Below are 18,390 nucleotides of genomic sequence, written 5' to 3'. Positions count from 1 at the left end.
TTGGAACTCTGCATTCAAATGGGTATATCTTTCCTTTTCTCCTCTGCTTTTTGCTTCTCTTCTTTTCACAGCTATTTGTAATGCCTCCTCAGACAGCCATTTTGCTTTTTTGCATTTCTTTTTCTTGGGGATGGTCTTGATTCCTGTCTTCTGTACAATGTCACGAACCTATATCCATAGTTCATCAGGCACTCTGTCTATCAAATCTAGTCCCTTAAATCTATTTCTCACTCCCACTGTTTAGTCATAAGGGGTTCGATTTAGGTCGTACCTGAATGGTCTAGTAGTTTTCTCCACTTTCTTCAATTTCAGTCTGAATTTGGCAATAAGGAGCCAATCAGCTCCTGATCTTGTTTTTGCTGTCTGTATAGAGCTCTCCATCTTTGGCTGCAAATAATAAAGTCAGTCGGATTTTGGTGTCGACCAGCTGGTGATATCCGTGTGTAGAGTCTTCTCTTGTGTTGTTGGAAGAGGGTTTTTGCTATGACCAGTACGTTCTCTTGGCAAAACTCTATTAGCCTTTGCCCTGCTTCATTCTGTACTCCAAGGCCAAATTTGCCTGTTACTCCAGGTCATGTATAAGTTAGATTCAAGGAGTTGAGAGTAAAGCCAGGAAGAAACCTAAGAGGTCCCTGCAGTTATACAAGAAAGATGTACCAAATGGCTGAATTAGAAGAGTAGCAAAGAGTTTAGAAATGAGGAAATGGATGTGGGTGCTATACAAGAGATAAGCTGACATGACCTTGATGTTTATTGAGGGTGTATGCGCTTCATTACACTCTGGTACCCATCTGCCGTAGACAGTATGTTTATTCTAATAGGGCTATTTAAAAGGGCATGACTGTATCTCTATTAATTATCAAAATTAAACAGACTGTTTCAATTTCACATCTACTTGAGGATCTATATGCAGAACAAACTAGGTATATTTCCAACAGCCATGGCATTCCTGCAGCTAGTAAAATAGAATTCTGAAGCATAAAAATTATTAAGTCACTTTCCCAAGATCACTCAACTAACGAGTGGCAGATCTGGAAATATAACCTAAGTTGTTGTGTCCTGCTAAAACAGCACATAAGTATCTAATCTATCATGTTCTTACTGTTAACGGGAAGTTTGTTCATTAGAGTGCTATGTTGAGAGATTGTGTGTATTACTAATATTATAATATTAAATAAATATACAAAGTCATGTTTGCTATGATTGTTTGGTTTTTTCCCATTATTGAGTCCTGCTCCCATTTCTCATCATATTTCTATACTACAAGAAAGACAGAGCAGTACACAAAATTCACTTTCCAGAGGAAAAACCTCCCACCTTGTGCAACAATTCTAAACTTTCTGTCCAAGGTAGCTTATTACTCTCCAGGTTCAATGTATCACTTGAAGTCAATCAAGTTCACATCTGGCAGGCAAAAGATTAAAAAGCAGCCAGTTCTCCTGAATCCTCTCACTCCTGATTTCTGCATTGCGAAGTTTACTAACTGCTTCAGCAATGGCAGCTCCTATGGTGACTGGGCTTCTGCACAATTTGACCCACGATCACTACGGGGAGCAAGGAGGCTGGTGTAGGCCCCACAAAGTGTTTGAGTGGGACACCAGGTGGCAGTGCTTCAGCTTTCATGCTTGCTGCATCCACTGTGCTGGAACCTGATTCTCTAGGAGGGAAAATAGAAACATTTAGATAAAGCTTTCACCAAGGGGTGACATTCCGGTAAAGATGGAAGGGAAGTTCAGAGATACACTATGTAGGTGTTTTGGGTAATAGCATTACAGTAGAGAGGGCAAAGGCAAGGGACATAGGTCTTGATATAGAAACATGTTTAGAGTGTTTAAGTAATAATATCTCTTCTTTCTCTGAGCCACTTATTCTTCCTAGGACACTATTGCATAAGAAACTTGCTAAAGCATTCAGCTGAATATTCATTGGAAGGACTGATTCTGAAGCTGAAGCTCCAGTACTTTGGCCACCTGATGCAAAGAGACAACTCACTGAAAAAGACTCTGATGCTGGGAAAGATTGAAGGCAGGAGGAGAAGAGGACAACAGAAGATGAGATGGTTGGATAGCATCACTGACTCAACGGACATGAGTTTGAGTAAGCTCTGGGAAACAGTGCAAGACAGTGAAGCCTGGCGTTCTGCAGTCCATGGGGTCGCAGAGTTGGGCACGACTGAGCAACTGAACAAGAACAAAGCATTCAGCACTGTTAACTGGTTAGTGGATGATTTCCTCATATACTGATCCTGGGGCAATTGTATCTATGGTTTGGCATCTTCTTTCCTGGTTCTCTTTAACTTCCAGTTTTAACGAGTAATGTCACCACCATTAAGACATCCAGCCACCCTGGGGTCAAGTGATTCTCCATAGTCCAAGTCTTTCTCTTTAGGAGCCCTCTAAGATGTTACATGCTGCCTGGCAATACAAATTAGAGATGCTTATCACAGTTAGAAAAGTTACATTCCATTTCTCACAGATTAAAAACTTGGGAACAATAAAATCAGAGTTTTTATATTTAAATTAGATAATGAACCTGAAATGCATCCTACATTGCCTGAAATAGAGTAAGCACAATAAATATCAACTTTCTTTTTTCTACTAAAACCTACCTTTCCTTCAATGTCCAGCTCTGTAACCTTCTACTACTATTTTTCTCCTCCATATCAGGTCAGTGATGGGAGTTTCTAGAAAGATACTTAATCACTTATTTTCCTGGAGACTCATTACTCTTCTCGATACTTTTAGGGTTATATCTACTAGCTACACTGATGCATTGATACTCTCAGGGTGCAGAAAAGACATGAAAGGAACACCCAGAGGAGGTAGGTATTATTTTTATTTCCCTAATGAATAATAAAATAAAGGTCATTTTTGTATGTTTACTGGCTATTGGATATCAGATCAGAGCAGTCGCTCAGTCGTGTCCGACTCTTTGCGACCCCATGAATCGCAGAATGCCAGGCCTCCCTGTCCATCACCAACTCAAGGAGTTCACTCAGACTCACATCCATCGAGTCAGTGATGCCATCCAGCCATCTCATCCTCTGTTGTCCCCTTCTCCTCCTGCCCCCAATCCCTCCCAGCATCAGAGTCTTTTCCAATGAGTCAACTCTTCGCATGAGGTGGCCAAAGTACTGGAGTTTCAGCTTTAGCATCATTCCTTCCAAAGAAATCCCAAGGCTGATCTCCTTCAGAATGGACTGGGTGGATCTCCTTGCAGTCCAAGGGACTCTCAAGAGTCTTCTCCAACACCACAGTTCAAAAGCATCAATTCTTTGGCGCTCAGCCTTCTTCACAGTCCAACTCTCACATCCATACACGACCACAGGAAAAACCATAGCCTTGACTAGACGAAATTTGTTGGCAAAGTAATGTATCTGCTTTTGAATATGCTATCTAGGTTGGTCATAACTTTCCTTCCAAGGAGTAAGCGTCTTTTAATTTCATGGCTGCAGTCACCATCTGTAGTGATTTTGGAGCCCAGAAAAATAAAGTCTGACACTGTTTCCACTGTTTCACTATCTATTTCCCATGAAGTGATGGGACCAGATGCCATGATCTTCGTTTTCTGAATGTTGAGCTTTAAGCCAACTTTTTCACTCTGCACTTTCACTTTCATCAAGAGGCTTTTTAGTTCCTCTTCACTTTCTGCCATAAGGGTGGTGTCATCTGCATATCTGAGGTTATTGATATTTCTCCCGGCAATCTTGATTCCAGTTTGTGTTTCCAGTCCAGCGTTTCTCATGATGTACTCTGCATATAAGTTAAATAAAACGGGTGACAATATACAGCCTTGACGTACTCCTTTTCCTATTTGGAACCAGTCTATTGTTCCATGTCCAGTTCTAACTGTTGCTTCCTGACAGCTCGGAAGAGACACCCCATGCCCCAAGCCCAAGGCCAGGGGCCGCGGGCCAGAGGAGATACCCCACGCCCCTAAGCCCGAGGCCAGGGGCGACAGGCAGGAGGCTATTGGATATAATATTTCTAAATTGGATCTTCAGGATTTTTCCATTCTGTTTAATTATTTTCTTTTCTTTCTGATTCATGAGCTTTTCATATATCCTGCACTTGAGTTCTTTTTTAGAAATATCCATTGCAAATATGGTCTACCAGTCTGGAATTGACTTTCTACCCTCTTGGCAGTTATTTTTTTAATAAAGACTATTTAAAAATACACTTTTGTGTTCATAAGAAGCTAGCTTGAAAGTTTTGTTTGTTTTCTTTAAGAACTGTAAAACTGCTTTCTTTTGGTGACTGCTATTGCTTCTGATAAGAAAACAGGTATCATTCAAATGATGTTTCCCAGAATACGATATATCAATCTTCCATGAGTATTGGCAAGATTATTTCCACTTAAATAGACCCTGGGATTCTTCTTCAATGTCTTGCAAACTTCTGCCAAAACCATGATGGCCCTCTTGCAGAATTCCTTATTCATCTTTATGGCATTTTACATAATATTGCTCCTGAATAAGGCGCTTGTTGTAGAGGAATTCAATACTGCAGTGAGTGGAGGTGTTTCCTATATATAAGGAAATAGGTTATGGAATGGATAACGGAAGTAGTTCTAAATACCAGCTACAATTATGTGGTCATTTGCAGTAACAAAAAAAATGTTATTAATGTTTTTTCATTTTGATATGAATATATTCACATATACATTCAGTTCAGTTCAGTTCAGTCGCTCAGTCGTGTCCAACCTTTTGTGACCCCGTGAATCGCAGCACACCAGGCCTCCCTGTCCATCACCAACTCCCGGAGTTCACTCAGACTCACGTCCATCGAGTCAGTGATGCCATCCAGCCATCTCATCCTCTGTCGTCCCCTTCTCCTCCTGCCCCCAATCGGTCCCAGCATCAGAGTCTTTTCCAATGAGTCAACTCTTCGCATGAGGTGGTCAAAGTACTGGAGTTTCAGCTTTAGCATCATTCCTTCCAAAGAAATCCCAGGGCTGATCTCCTTCAGAATAGACTGTTTGGATCTCCTTGCAGTCCAAGGGACTCTCAAGAGTCTTCTCCAACACCACAGTTCAAAAGCATCAATTCTTCGGTGCTCAGCCTTCTTCACAGTCCAACTCTCACATTCATACATGACTACTGGAAAAACCATAGCCTTGACTAGATGAAATTTGTTGGCAAAGTAATGTATCTGCTTTTGAATATGCTATCTAGGTTGGTCATAACTTTCCTTCCAAGGAGTAAGCGTCTTTTAATTTCATGGCTGCAATCACCATCTGCAGTGATTTTGGAGCCCAGAAAAATAAAGTCTGACACTGTTTCCACTGTTTCACTATCTATTTCCCATGCAGTGATGGGACCAGATGCCGTGATCTTCGTTTTCTGAATGTTGAGCTTTAAGCCAACTTTTTCACTCTCCTCTTTCACCTTCATCAAGAGGCTTTTTAGTTCTTCTTCACTTTCTGCCATAATGGTGGTGTCATCTGCATATCTGAGGTTATTGATACGTATACATTAATTATTTTTAAATCCCCTGTCTCATTTGCTTGCCTGTAGTAACATAAAATGTGCTGCTGCTGCTGCTAAATCGCTTCAGTCGTGTCTGACTCTGTGCAACCCCATAGACGGCAGCCCACAAGGCTCCCCTGTCCCTGGGATTCTCCAGGCAAGAACATTGAATGGGTTGCCATGTCCTTCTCCAATGCATGAAAATGAAAAGTGAAAGTGAAGTCACTCAGTCGTGTCCGACTCTTAGCAACCCCATGGACTGCAGACTGCTAGGTACCTTGTTCCATGGGATTTTCCAGGCAAGAGTACTGGAGTAGGGTGCCATTGCCTTCTCCAATAAAATGTGCTAATTTAAGTTAATCTTATATCTCATTGTATCTCAGTTATTAAGATTCAGGATTCAATGCAAGAGTGTGATTCAGCTAGAAGAGGAAAGAACATCACCCAAAAAATGGATAAATGAACTTGGTATAATCTTTGCAGGAGGGAGTTAACTTATATTGGTTGAATGAGGAATTATTGCATCATATCAGCAGGAAGAATAGTTTTCCTGTTGACTTTATGACAAAGTTGTGTTGTTAAAAGAGGTACTGATGGATGCCTAGTTAACAAATCAATTAAATAGTTAAGTTTTTGCAGTAACTTTGTACTGCCCCAACCTAACTATCTAGAAATCAATTTGGAAGGTACTTGTCATGAGGTAGCCATATTTTTATATTCTGCTGGTTGGTGCAGGGCTCCAGGCACTGTGGCAACTCACACACATTGCTGCTGATCAACTACATCATCTTATTGATGACACACAACTCTTCCACTTCCCACCAGATCTCCAAATCTTCTGTTTGTCCTGGGCCAAGTATGCATGTAACAGCAGGTGACACTCTTCTCAAGGTCACTCATTCTTGTGAGACACTAAAGGAGGTAAGAGACAAGTTTTAGTGTGTTATGCAGGTTCTATTATCCTCATGGTTCTAGTATGTACTTATGAGTCACAGTTCGCCCATGCTTTTGTCTGCACCCAACTTTCCCTCAAATGTTACTCTTGCTGGCTACCAGAGAATTCAGTCTCAACACCAGATACAAAGATAACAGCGTTGTATAGACTCCTCCAGCTCTAGCAATTGCCAGAATTCTAATCTCAATAACTAATCTCCTATTCGACACCATTAGTGGTTCTGCTTTTCTGATTGTAACCTCAGTGACACAAAGTCTAAGAGGAAAGGACTAAGGAAATGATTTTCATGATGATTCCAGATAACTATAACTAGACGCATGTTTGTCATGTGAGGGTCTTTAGGTGAAGCTGCCAGTTTGATGTATAATGGGGCAAGTATTCAACTTTAGAAATGCATGTTCCGTATGATTGTTTGAAAGTCAAAAATTCAAGACTGAGAATGTATTAGTAGAATGTTACTCTGGACACCTGTTTCCAAATGACATGGAAGGAGTTTTTGTTTAAAATTAAATCCTCTGATCCAGACCACAGATGAAGCAACCACAGGACTACCATTTCTTGTCTGAGGTCTGCAGGTGTGCATTTCAGCTGGGGTCCTGCAGCAGGAGGGCTCTCTCTTATTACACTCTGGGGTTTTTGTACAGCTTTTCCCATTACTTCAAGCACTGTGAGTTCCCGGACTGTACAAAAGTACTTTGCAGAGTCTTCCACCTGTAAGGCTGAAATGGTGAGGCTGATGGAGTTCTGTGCTTTCTGAAGGTTTACAGAGTAGCGGCCGTTCCTTGCATTCTGGCCAAAAGATTCCTGACGAATAAGGAAAGTCATCTCTCCACTGGGAAGCTGCTTGTACCAAAAAAAGTAGTGCGTGTACCCACTCTGACTTAATTCATACCGACATTTCAGAATGACAGATTGCCCTATTTGACTGGTTATGTATGGCTGGTCTTGAATAACCTTCTGGGCCACACCAGATCCTGTGGAAAAAAACAGAAAACCGAGCTGAAGTAGTGAACAAAATAATGTAGGAATTAGGCTAATTTGGCACCTAAAGAAAACCCAAATTGAAATCATAATAAATATGCTTTTCCCCAACCCTCCTTTCCTCCCCAAGTCCCTGGGAAGCTCCACGTGTCTGTGTGCAGGCCTTTTACCCCAAACACTCGCACCCAGGCTTGGAAGCATCCCTACCAGAGAAGGTGACGGCCAGGAACACCCAGAGCAGACTGGAGAGCAGCATGAGGCATGGATTCCCCTGCACAAATGTGCTCAGTTCTGCCTCAAGCTGAGAGTTCAATGTCTTTGAATGCCTGGCAGCACATATACCTAGTACCCAGTACCTGTGTGACTCCCCCCAACAGGAAGTAGGAGTCGTCATGTTTATAGACCACGTGGTCTGTGCACAGATGAGAAAAAGTCTGACTCACCACAAACCTTTATTTTGTCTACTTGTCTTTCTCTGGTCATGAATTACCTGGTCACTAATGACCTATGCATATCTGAAAGGGACCTGAAAAAAGCAATCCTCATGAAAGGTTTGAGTTGAGGAGAACTGAAGAATAAACAAGTTGACATACATTGGTAAGTATTCAGCAGAATAACTTTACCAGCCCATTTAAAACATAATTTAGTATATGCCATGAACCCTTATAATCTATTTACAGTCATCATTTAGCCTATGCCTCCTTTCCTCCATCCAGAGTCTAATGACTCTTTTAAGAAGCTCATATACCTTCAGCTTTATTAATGAAAGGCAGTCTTATCCAAATAGTTAATATATCTCTTGTTTACTGGCTTCTAGGGCTCTAGTTAGGTTTTCCTGTACATACATTACTTTAAGATCAACAATAACAAATCAGTCCCTCTGACTTTCAGAATCTATTCCATTATCTATGTTTTTATGAAATTATAACAGGAATACAATATTTTTTGTACAGCTTTTCCCATTAGTTCAAGCACTGTGAGTTCCCAGACTGCACAAAAGTACTTTGCGGAGTCTTCCAGCTGTAAGGCTGACACTGAGTCTTACTTATTAGACTCTGAGAAGGATCAGGGTATTCAGACCTGCTGCCTCCCAAACTAGAATCATACTTCTTAGATCATGTGTCCTAGAGTTGTCCTCACATCACGTTTTCCATGTCATTGGCCCAAAGAGTTCAGTCTCACTTGTTAGTGGCTCATTATTTTTCTCTTTGTAAAATAAAATCAATAGAAGCATTCCAGATCTTTCTGTGACAAAATGCTATAATGCACTCCTGCCAAACTTGGTATCTACAGGCTGCAGACACTTAGTACCTGTCAATGCCACAGAAGCTGGTGACTGAAGTTCTGTATACTGTTACAAGATCATGTAGAATGTAACTGTCAATCTTCCATCTGGTTTCTTTGTTTTAATGGAAGAATTAACATAAAATAGTCAAAAGCAAATAGACAAGCACAAAGGAAAGTACAGACAAGTTCTCTAAAACAGTGCCAGTCCTTTAATTTTAGGACAAGATAACTAGTGATGCAGGAACAAAAGTGTATATTTAGTTGAAATGCCTACTCCTCTCTCTCATTGCACCTTGGAGTGCTGACAGGCAGCTGATGCCCGGGTTAGCAATTATTTACAACTAATTAGAAGAGACCATGGATGCCCACAGCAGCCTAGGCAGTAGCATGATAAAATGAAATATATATATTAACAACATAATTACAGATATAAATATAAAGAAATTGATATTGATAAATTTTTATCAAAACACAGAACTTACTCTGATTTTACAGGCACTTCTTTTGATGCATAACTCTATGAAATTTTATCACATGTGTGGGTTCTTGTAACTGTCACAGAAATCACAATACAGAACTGCCATCTCTCTAAAAATTGTCCCTTTGCACACGTTCTCACCCCTGCAATCCCTGATCACCCCTGGAAACTACTGATCTCCTTTTCATTTCTATATTTTTCCTTTTAAGAATGTCATGTAAGTAGAATCATACCTTATGTATGGAATCATTATGGATCATAACCATACTATCCAATGTGTTATACATCAAGCAGCCTTCTGAGATAGACTTTTTTCTACTCAGCATAACACTCTTGAGATCAGTCTAGCTTATTACATGTCTCAGTAGTCTGTTCCTTTTAATCACTACAGACTTTTCTCAACTAAGGATGGTTTGACTTGTGCTTATTGACTTTATGGTGGTGAGAAAGCCATATGCATTCGGTTGAGAGCATACTTTGAATTTTGATATTTTCCTGGGCTAGCACCATGCAGCATGATATTCTCAGGTGATGCTGGGAGTGAGCTGAGCTTCTAGTCAGCCCCAGAATCAGGAGATAAACAACCTTTCTGTCCCCATACAACCTTTCTGTTTTTCACTCTCAGCTCAGCAGTCAATAAATTACATGAGATTTTTCTATACTTTACTATAAAATAAACTTTGTGTTAGATGATTTTTCCCAACTGTAAATTAGTGTAACTGTTGAGCATAATAAAGCTAAAATAAGATGTTCAGAGGGTTAGATGTAGTAAATGCTTTTTTCTCCTTAATACATTATTTTCAACTTACAAAGGTTTATTAGAGCGTAACTCCATCATAAGTTGAGGAAGATCTATAAATAATATGTCTGTTTATTCATCAGTTTACCCAATGAAGATGTTTCCGGTTTGGGGACATCACCAATAGAGCTACCATGAATATTCATCTACAGATTTTTGTATGAACATAAATTTTTTATTTCTCAAGCATTAATACCACAAGTGTGATTGCTGAGTTGTAAGGAAAGTGGATATTTAAGTTTATATGAAACTGATGCACCGTCTTCTAGAATGACTGTGCCATTTACCCACCAGCAATGCATGAGTGATCCAATTTCTCTGCATCGTTGCCAGAACTTGGTATTGTCAGTACTTTTAGTTTTAGCCTTTATGACAGTTGTGCAGTGCTATCTCATTGTGTCTCTAATTTACATTTCCCTAACTGCTATTGATGTTGTTCTGAATACCACTGTTTTGATGGAAATATAGTCTGCAAACATTTCCTGCCATTCAGTGGTTTGCCTTTTTCATTCTCTTAATAGTAACTTTCACAGAGCAATCGTTTTTCATTTTAATGAAATCTAAGGTTTTTTTTATGGATTGTGCTTTTGGTGTCCTGTCAATTTTTTTTTTTTTTTTTTTTTTTTTTGCCTAACCTTACTTTATAAAGATTTTCTCTTATGGTTTCTTCTAAAATATTTATAGTTTTACATTTGAATGTATGATCCATTTTGAGACTGAATTCAATGTTTTATATAAGGTGTAAGATTTAGGTCAAGTTCCAATTATTTGTGTATAAATATCCAATTGTCCCAGTATCATTTCCTGATAAAACTGTCCTCTGTTCAATTGTTTTTGCACCTTTGTCAAAAAAATCAATTTTCCCCACTTGTATGGGTTGACTTCTATACTCTTACTCAGTGACATGAACTTGCCAATGATTTTTTAATTATCCTTTTAGCATCTGTATCTTGGTTTCCTTTTTCATTCCTTATATTCATAATTTATGCTTTTGCTTTTTTTTTCCCTTGATACTTCTACCTAGAAACAGATCAATTTTATTAATCAGCTTTCTCCCTTTGTGAGTCTACTTCTATAGTGTTACTCAGTGGCATAAATTTATTAATAATATTGCTTTATTACCATTTTCACACTGCAGAATCTGCATATGATTTTTTCATGTGTATAATTCGTGTTTTCTTTTATTATATTGATTATTGCCTTGATGATTCGAGCTAGGAATAGATCAATGTTACTACTCATATTAAGAAAATTAACTATATTTAACGGTTATTTCTATTGTTTGCTTTAGAGTTCACCAATCTGAATTTTTAATTTTATCCTTCTTTTAGATTATATTGGGTTTTATTTGTTCTTTTTCTATCTTCTTTTGTTGAAAGGTTAGATAATTTTTTTCAACCATTTTTCTATGGTAATCAGTTCAGTTCAGTACAGTCGCTCAGTCGTATCCAACTCCTTGTGACCCCATGAACTGCAGTGCACCAGGCCTCCCTGTCCATCACCAATTCCCGGAGTCCATCCAAATCCATGTCCATCGAGTCAGTGATGCCATCTAACCATCTCATCCTCTGTTGTCCCCTCCTCCCACCCTCAATCCTTCCCAGCATCAGGGTCTTCCCAAATGGGTTAGCTCTTCACATCAGGTGGCCAAAGTATTGGAGCTTCAGCTTCAACATCAGTCCTTCCAATGAACACCCAGAACTGATCTCCTTTAGGATGGACTGGTTGGACTTCCTTGCAGTCCAAGGGACTCTCAAGAGTCTTCCCCTACACCACTGTTCAAAAGCATCAATTCTTCAGTGCTCAGCTTTCTTTGTAGTCCAACTCTCACATCCAGATATGACCACTGGAAAAACCATAGCCTTGACTAGACGAAACTTTGTTGGCAAATTAATGTCTCTGCTTTTCAACATGCTGTCTAGAGTGGTCATAACTTTCCTTCCAAGGAGAAAGTGCCTTTTAATTTCATAGCTACAATCACCATCTGCAGTGATTTTGGAGCCCAAAAAAATAAAGTCAGCACTGTTTCCACTCTTTCCCCATCTATTTGCCATGAAGTGATGGGACTGGATGCCATGATCTTCCTTTTTCTGAACGTTGAGCTTTAAGCCCACTTTTTCACTCTCCTCTTTCACTTTCATCAAGAGGCTCTTTAGTTCTTCTTCACTTTCTGCCATAAGGGTGGTGTCATCTGCATATCTGAGGTTATTGATATTTCTCCTGGCAATCCAGATTCCATCTTGTGCTTCCTCCAGCCCAGCGTTTCTCATGATGTACTCTGCATAGAAGTTAACTAAGCAATGTGACAACATATAGCCTTGACGTACTCCTTGTCCTATTTTGAACCAGTCTGTTGTTCCATGTCCAGTTCTAACTGTTGCTTCCTGACCTGCATACAGGTCTCAAGAGGCAGGTCAGGTGGTCTGGTATTCCCATCTCTTGAAGAATTTTCCACAGTTTATTGTGATCCACACTGTCAAAGGCTTTGGCATAGTCAAGAACGCAGAAATACATGTTTTTCTGGAACTCTCTTGCTTTTTTGATGATCCAGCGGATGTTGGCAATTTGATCTCTGGTTCCTCTGTCTTTTCTAAAACCAGCTTGAACATCTGGGAGTTCATGTTTCATGTATTGCTAAAGCCTAGCTTGGAGAATTTTAAGCATTACTTCACTAGCGTGTGAGATGAGTGCAATTGTGTGGTAGTTTGAGCATTCTTTGGCATTGCCTTTCTTTGGGATTGGAATGAAAACTGACCTTTTCCAGACCTGTGGCCACTGCTGAGTTTTCCAAATTTGCTGTCATATTGAGTACAGCACTTTACAAAGTACTTAAAAAAGATAAATTTCCTTCTATGTATTATTTTAGCTGTGCCTCAGACATATGTATATGTTTGTGTTCTCTCTATATTTTCTTTCAAATACTTTTTAATAGTCATTGTAATTGCTTCTTAAACATACATATGAGTTGTTTTAAATTTAGTGCCAAAATTCCAAATGTTTGGGAGTTTTTAGAGATATCTTTTCACAATTGATTTTCTATATCAACTCCATTTTGGTGAAAGAATAAATTATGTATAATTTCAATTTTCTTATATTAAGACTTTTTATGCATAAACAAACCGTGTGTGTCTGTGTGTATATTTCACCTGCACTTCAGGATGTCTGGAGCCTCGGCTGCAGGTTTGGGTACAGGCTGCAGGTGTCTGGGGAGCACTGTGCACTTGCTGCACAGAAGTAGGTGGCTGAGTCTCCAGGCTGGGAAGTTGCGATGTGCAATGAGAGCTGTTTGGCACTCTTATTGAGAAAAACTGTGAGTCTTCCATCCTTCATTTCATTCACAACTGAACGTATGGCTATCAAGAATGCAGGGCCTTTACCAGGATATTGCCGGTACTTTGGGAAGTAGTCAAATGCACTCTTCTCATAACTACAGTTCAGAATGGAAATCTCTCCTTCCTGGACTGTCAAAGGTTGAGGGCTCTGTTTCACCTGCTCTTGGTCACTTTTTTCCTTCTGTTGTCCACTCACCCCTGATTAAAGAGATAAAAAGTCATTAGGTCCACAAACTGATATTTCCTTCTTAAAGTTTCTATCTGCATGAATTTGTCCATACTCCAATTTTCTCATTCCCCGGAATTATGAGATATCCTAGGGTTTCTCCATCATAACTCACAGTCTACTTGAAGACATAGAATTAAGAATGATGCTTCCAGTATCTTGCCCATTGTTCCTGGCACCAAAGTTCAATGACAGCTCATGTTCTTCTTCTCATCTCCTCAGCCAGCTAGAACTCTGACTTAAGATTCACATGAATTTTAATTCTTTCAAGAGGCCCCACCTTCTCACAAGTACTTTCAACTAAAGCTATTTTTTCAAGGCAAGCACTTCTCAATTTTCTCTATCTTAGACTTGCTCAAAATTACTTTCATTGAAAAGCAGAAATCCCCTCCTTATACATGGAATATGATTAGTTTAGAATTTCTCTCCTCTATTCCTCATCTTCTTTTCCTTCACATTTCCAAGAAGGTTAAAAATCATGTAGCAGGACAACTTGATATCTTAACAGGGATTACATTATTCTACAATGGAGAAGAGAGGGACTCCCATGAAATCACAAGATGAGCATTTCTCTTTTTTTTAATTACAAATACAAATTAAAGTCTATTGAAGATATCAGTTCAGTCACTCAGTCATGTCCATCTCATTGTGACCCCATGGACTGCAGCACACCAGGCCTCCCTGTCCATCACCAACTTCTGGAATTCACTCAAACTCATGTCCATTGAGTCGGTGATACCATCCAACCACCTCATCCTCTGTTGTCTCCGTTTCCTCCTGCCTTCAATCTTTCCCAGCATCAGGATCTTTTCAAATGAGTCAATTCTTTGCATCAGGTGGCCAAAGTATTGGAGTTTCAGCTTCAACATCAGGAATTCAGGACTGATTTCCTTTAGAATGGACTGGTTGGATCTCCTTGAAGTCCAAGGGACTCTCAAGAGTCTTCACTAACACCACAGTTCAAAAGCATCAATTCTTGGGCGCTCAGGTTTCTTTATAGTCCAACTCTCACACCCATACATAACTATCAGGAAAACCACAGTCTTGACTAGACAGATCTGTGTTGGCAAATTAATGTCTCTGATTTTTAAAATTCTGTCTAGGTTGCTCATAACTTTTCTTCCAAGGAGTAAGCATCTTTTAATTTCATGGCTGCAGTCACCATCTGCAGTGATTTTGGAGCCCAAAAAAATAAACTCTGACACTGTTTCCACTGTTTCCCCATCTATTTGTAAAGTTAAAATAAATAAGGAGCACATGTTTTGAAGCCCAGAATTTTGTCTCTGTATATAATGTCATCTCGAATTCAATCAAAGAAAACATCATTACAGTCCAACAGGAGAAATAATAAAAGTTCTCATTTCTCAGTCTAATCCCATCTACCCCATAATTCAAAGGGGAACTTTTATGGTTTGTTAGACTTCTGATATGTTTTCTTTTTCATTTATTCATTCATGAATGCAATCTCAATATATATTTAATGAGTGCTGCTAAGTAACTCAGAGAAGGCAATGGCACCCCACTCCAGTATTCTTGCCTGGAAAATCCCATGGGCGGAGGAGCCTGGAGGCTGCTGTCCATGGGGTCTCGAAGAGTCAGACGACTGAGAGACTTCAGTTTCACTTTTCACTTTCATGCATTGGAGAAGGAAATGGCAACCCACTCCAATGTTCTTGCCTGGAGAATCCCAGGCATGGGGGAGCCTGGTGGGCTGAAGTCTATGGGGTCTCACAGAGTCAGACACGACTGAAGTGACTTAGCAGAAGCAGCAGCTAAGTGACTACTTAATATTCAATACTTGGATCTCAAGAAGGAAAGAGACAGTTCCCATCTTCAGTCAACTGAGGCCCAATACTCAAGTACAATCAGATAAAATCTACTAAGGAGAAATGTGTATCTCTAAGATATGACAAAGAAAAAAGCAATAAACTCTGCTTCTCAACTCAGCCAGATAACAATGTTAATGGAGGCGATACTTGAACTGGAACTTACACCACTACTACATTTCCCATAAGATGGAGGACATGAACTCTAGGCACAGATTAACTAAGTGTGGTATATATTTATATCAGAGAAGCTAAATGTGGCCATATCCTTGAGGACAACATGTATCATTAAGAGAAGTGTTGATTTTAAAACCCATATTTTCAAACTATTAGACTACAATATATATAGATACTACCTAGGTAGAGGGATGAATAGATAGAAACATACATACATTCATACATGATTGATAGATGTAAATGGAACCATAATAGGAGATAATAATTTAGTAGATTTTTAAGGGATCCTTTATGGCTACTTGAAGAATATGTGTTTGTGGGACAAGCATTACAGTAATCTCCAAAGCAGCATTGCCCCTTTGTGGCCATAGAAAGAAGTTACCCAGAAAAAAATGTATATAGCTTCTTAAAAATTCATGTTCATCACCTATGAACATCAATCAGAGCACTGAAATAAGTAACCAAGTCTTCATCTTGAACCAGTGATTTCTTGAGACAGAAGGAGATTTTGCCTTGTTGAAATATTGACCCTCAGACTGAGTCAGTGTAAGGAGTTGTCTTTCTTCCCGTAATGGCAACATCAAATCAAGAAGAGCCCTTTATACTGAAGAGATCATGTCTTTAAATAGATTCTAAATTAATACTGCTTAGTATTGCTTAATACACACTTAACACTGCTGTCTTTTTATTTTTTGTTTGCACACTGATGACATGAGTTTAGCTGGTTTTTGTTTTTGCATTATTTATTGAATCTATTATTGAGACAGCAACTGTACAGAAATATTTAAGACCCCAACAGAATGAAACAATAAGCAAGTGAACTAGAACTATTCTAAAAAAAACCCTTTGTAATCATACATCATGATCATCTAGGATTTATTCCAGGCATGAAAGGATGATTCAGTATCCTCAGATAAATCAATGTGATACACCGCAACAACAGAATGAAAGATAAAAACCATATAGTTACTTCAGTAGATGCAGAAAAAGCATCTGACAAAATTCAATATCCACTCATGATAAAAGCTCTCAATAAACTTGATATGGGGAAAATGTACTTCAAAATAATGAAGGTTATTTATGACAAACCAACAGCTAACATCACAATTGTTTAAAAAAAAAAAAATGAGGGGAGGAGCCAAGATGGCGGAGGAGTAGGACGGGGAGAACACTTTCTCTCCCACAAATTCATCAAAAGAACATTTAAACGCCGAGTAAATTCCACAAAACAACTTCTGAATGCCAGCAGAGGACATCAGGCACTCAGAAAAGCAACCCAAGTCTTCGAAAGGAGGTAGGAAAAAATATAAAAGACAAAAAAAGAGACAAAAGAAGGAGGGACGGAGTTCTGTCCCGGGAAGGGAGTCTTAAAAAGAGAGAAGTTTCCAAACACCAGGAAACCTTCTCACTGCCAAATCTGTGCCGAGCTTTGGAAGCACAGAGGGCAACATAACAGGGAGGAAAAATAAATAAACAATTAAAACCCGCAGATTGCGAGCCCTGTGGTAACTCCCCCAGCGGAGAAGCAGTGCAGACGCCTGCACACGCCATTAGCAAGCGGGGGCTGGGCAGGGAGGCGTGGCGCAGGCTGCATCGCTTAGAGTAAGGACCTGGCCTGAATATCCTGAGCACTATCTGAGCGAAATAATTTGGGCTAGCAAACCAGACTGTGGGATATCTACCACGTGAAAAGCCAACCCTAACCTAAGACACCACCAGGCCCGCGCACGGAACAAAGGACTGAACAGAGATAGCCAGCTGCAGACTTTCCCCCTCCGGTGACAGGCAGCCAGAACAGGAAGGGGGCAATCGCAGCCCCAGAGAGACATTATCTATAAAACTGTAAGCAGGCTCCTTTGCTAACTAAAACTTCTTCGTGGTCTAGACAGTCAACATCTGCCTGAGAAGGTGCGCCGGTTGTACACCTAGATAACTGAGCGGCAGGGAGGTGATAAGTCGCAGCAGTCGCGCTCGCCAAATTCCTCATCAGCTGAGCTGCTCGGACCTGGGAAGGGCACAAAACGCAGGCCCAACAGAGTCTGTGCTTCTGAGGACTAACCGAGTGCCTGAACCTGAGCAGCTTGGACCTGGGAGGTGCAGGCAGCCCAGGGCCAGCCACAGATAGTTCCCGGCGGAGCAACCTAGAGCCTGAGCAGTGTGGGCAGGGAGGCTACACGCGCCCTGAGCAGGGGCAGACCCAGTGTGGCTGAGGCACTGCGAGCACATGCCAGTGTTATTTGTTTGCAGCATCCCTCTCTCCCTCCCCACAGCGGGACTGAACAAGTGAGCCTTAAAAAAAAAAAAAAGTGTCCTCCACTGTCCCCTTTGTGTCAGGGCGGAAACCAGACACTGAAGAGACCAGCAAACAGAAGAAGCTATAACGGAGGGAACCGCCTTGGAAGCTACAGGCAATAGATTAAAACCCTGTGGTTACTACTGACTACATAGGAAGGGGCCTATAGATCCTGAGAAATATAAGTCAGACCAAGGAACTAGCCAAAAATGCACTGAACCCACAATTCTCACAACAAAACCAGAGAAAGTCCTAGATATATTTTTACTATTTTTACGATCATTCTTCCTTTTTTTTTTTAATTTTAAGTCCTGTATTATTATTTTAATTTTTACTTTTATAACCTATTGCTTTGCAAAAAAAAAAGACCCTATTTTTTTTTACAGAAAGCTTCATATATATATTTTTTTTATAATTTTTGACCATGTTTTTTTTTTCTTCTTCTTTTCTTTAACATTATATTTTTGAAATTCCAAACTCTACTCTAGATTTTTAATTTTAGCTTTTTGGTATTTGTTATCAATTTTGTACCTAGAGTTTTTTTTTATATATAAATTCTGTGACTTTTT

At 39.8% G+C, this 18,390-nt stretch overlaps 1 protein-coding gene and 1 gene segment (V, D, J or C); both read right to left on the bottom strand.

Moving 5' to 3' along the window:
• Positions 1 to 6,413: 6,413 nt before the first annotated feature.
• On the bottom strand, positions 6,414 to 7,749 carry LOC123327550 (T cell receptor delta variable 1). The gene is made up of 2 exons (XM_044925274.2): positions 7,611 to 7,749; positions 6,414 to 7,396 (listed from the first exon to the last, which is right to left on the bottom strand). The coding sequence occupies exons 1-2, from the start codon at positions 7,657 to 7,659 to the stop codon at positions 6,867 to 6,869; spliced, it is 579 nt and encodes a 192-aa protein (XP_044781209.2). The 5' UTR covers positions 7,660 to 7,749; the 3' UTR covers positions 6,414 to 6,866.
• A 5,371-nt stretch (positions 7,750 to 13,120) lies between these two features.
• LOC123328314 lies at positions 13,121 to 13,743 on the bottom strand. The segment is given in 2 exon segments: positions 13,121 to 13,497; positions 13,641 to 13,743. Coding segments are annotated over 2 exon segments (429 nt in total).
• Between the last annotated feature and the right edge of the window lie 4,647 nt (positions 13,744 to 18,390).

This window comes from Bubalus bubalis, chromosome 11 (genome assembly GCF_019923935.1).
Source record: "Bubalus bubalis isolate 160015118507 breed Murrah chromosome 11, NDDB_SH_1, whole genome shotgun sequence".
NCBI lineage: Eukaryota > Metazoa > Chordata > Mammalia > Artiodactyla > Bovidae > Bubalus > Bubalus bubalis.
The sequence above is the reverse complement of the archived record's forward strand: the minus strand, read 5'-3'. Positions and strand labels throughout refer to the sequence as shown.

Bases quoted from the DNA above. Each gene is read 5' to 3' on its own strand.
- LOC123327550 (XM_044925274.2), bottom strand. From the start codon at position 7,659: ATGCTGCTCTCCAGTCTGCTCTGGGTGTTCCTGGCCGTCACCTTCTCT. The intron at 7,397-7,610 runs GTAGGGATGCTT...TTTTTTCCACAG, and splicing joins CCTGGCCGTCACCTTCTCTG to GATCTGGTGTGGCCCAGAAG.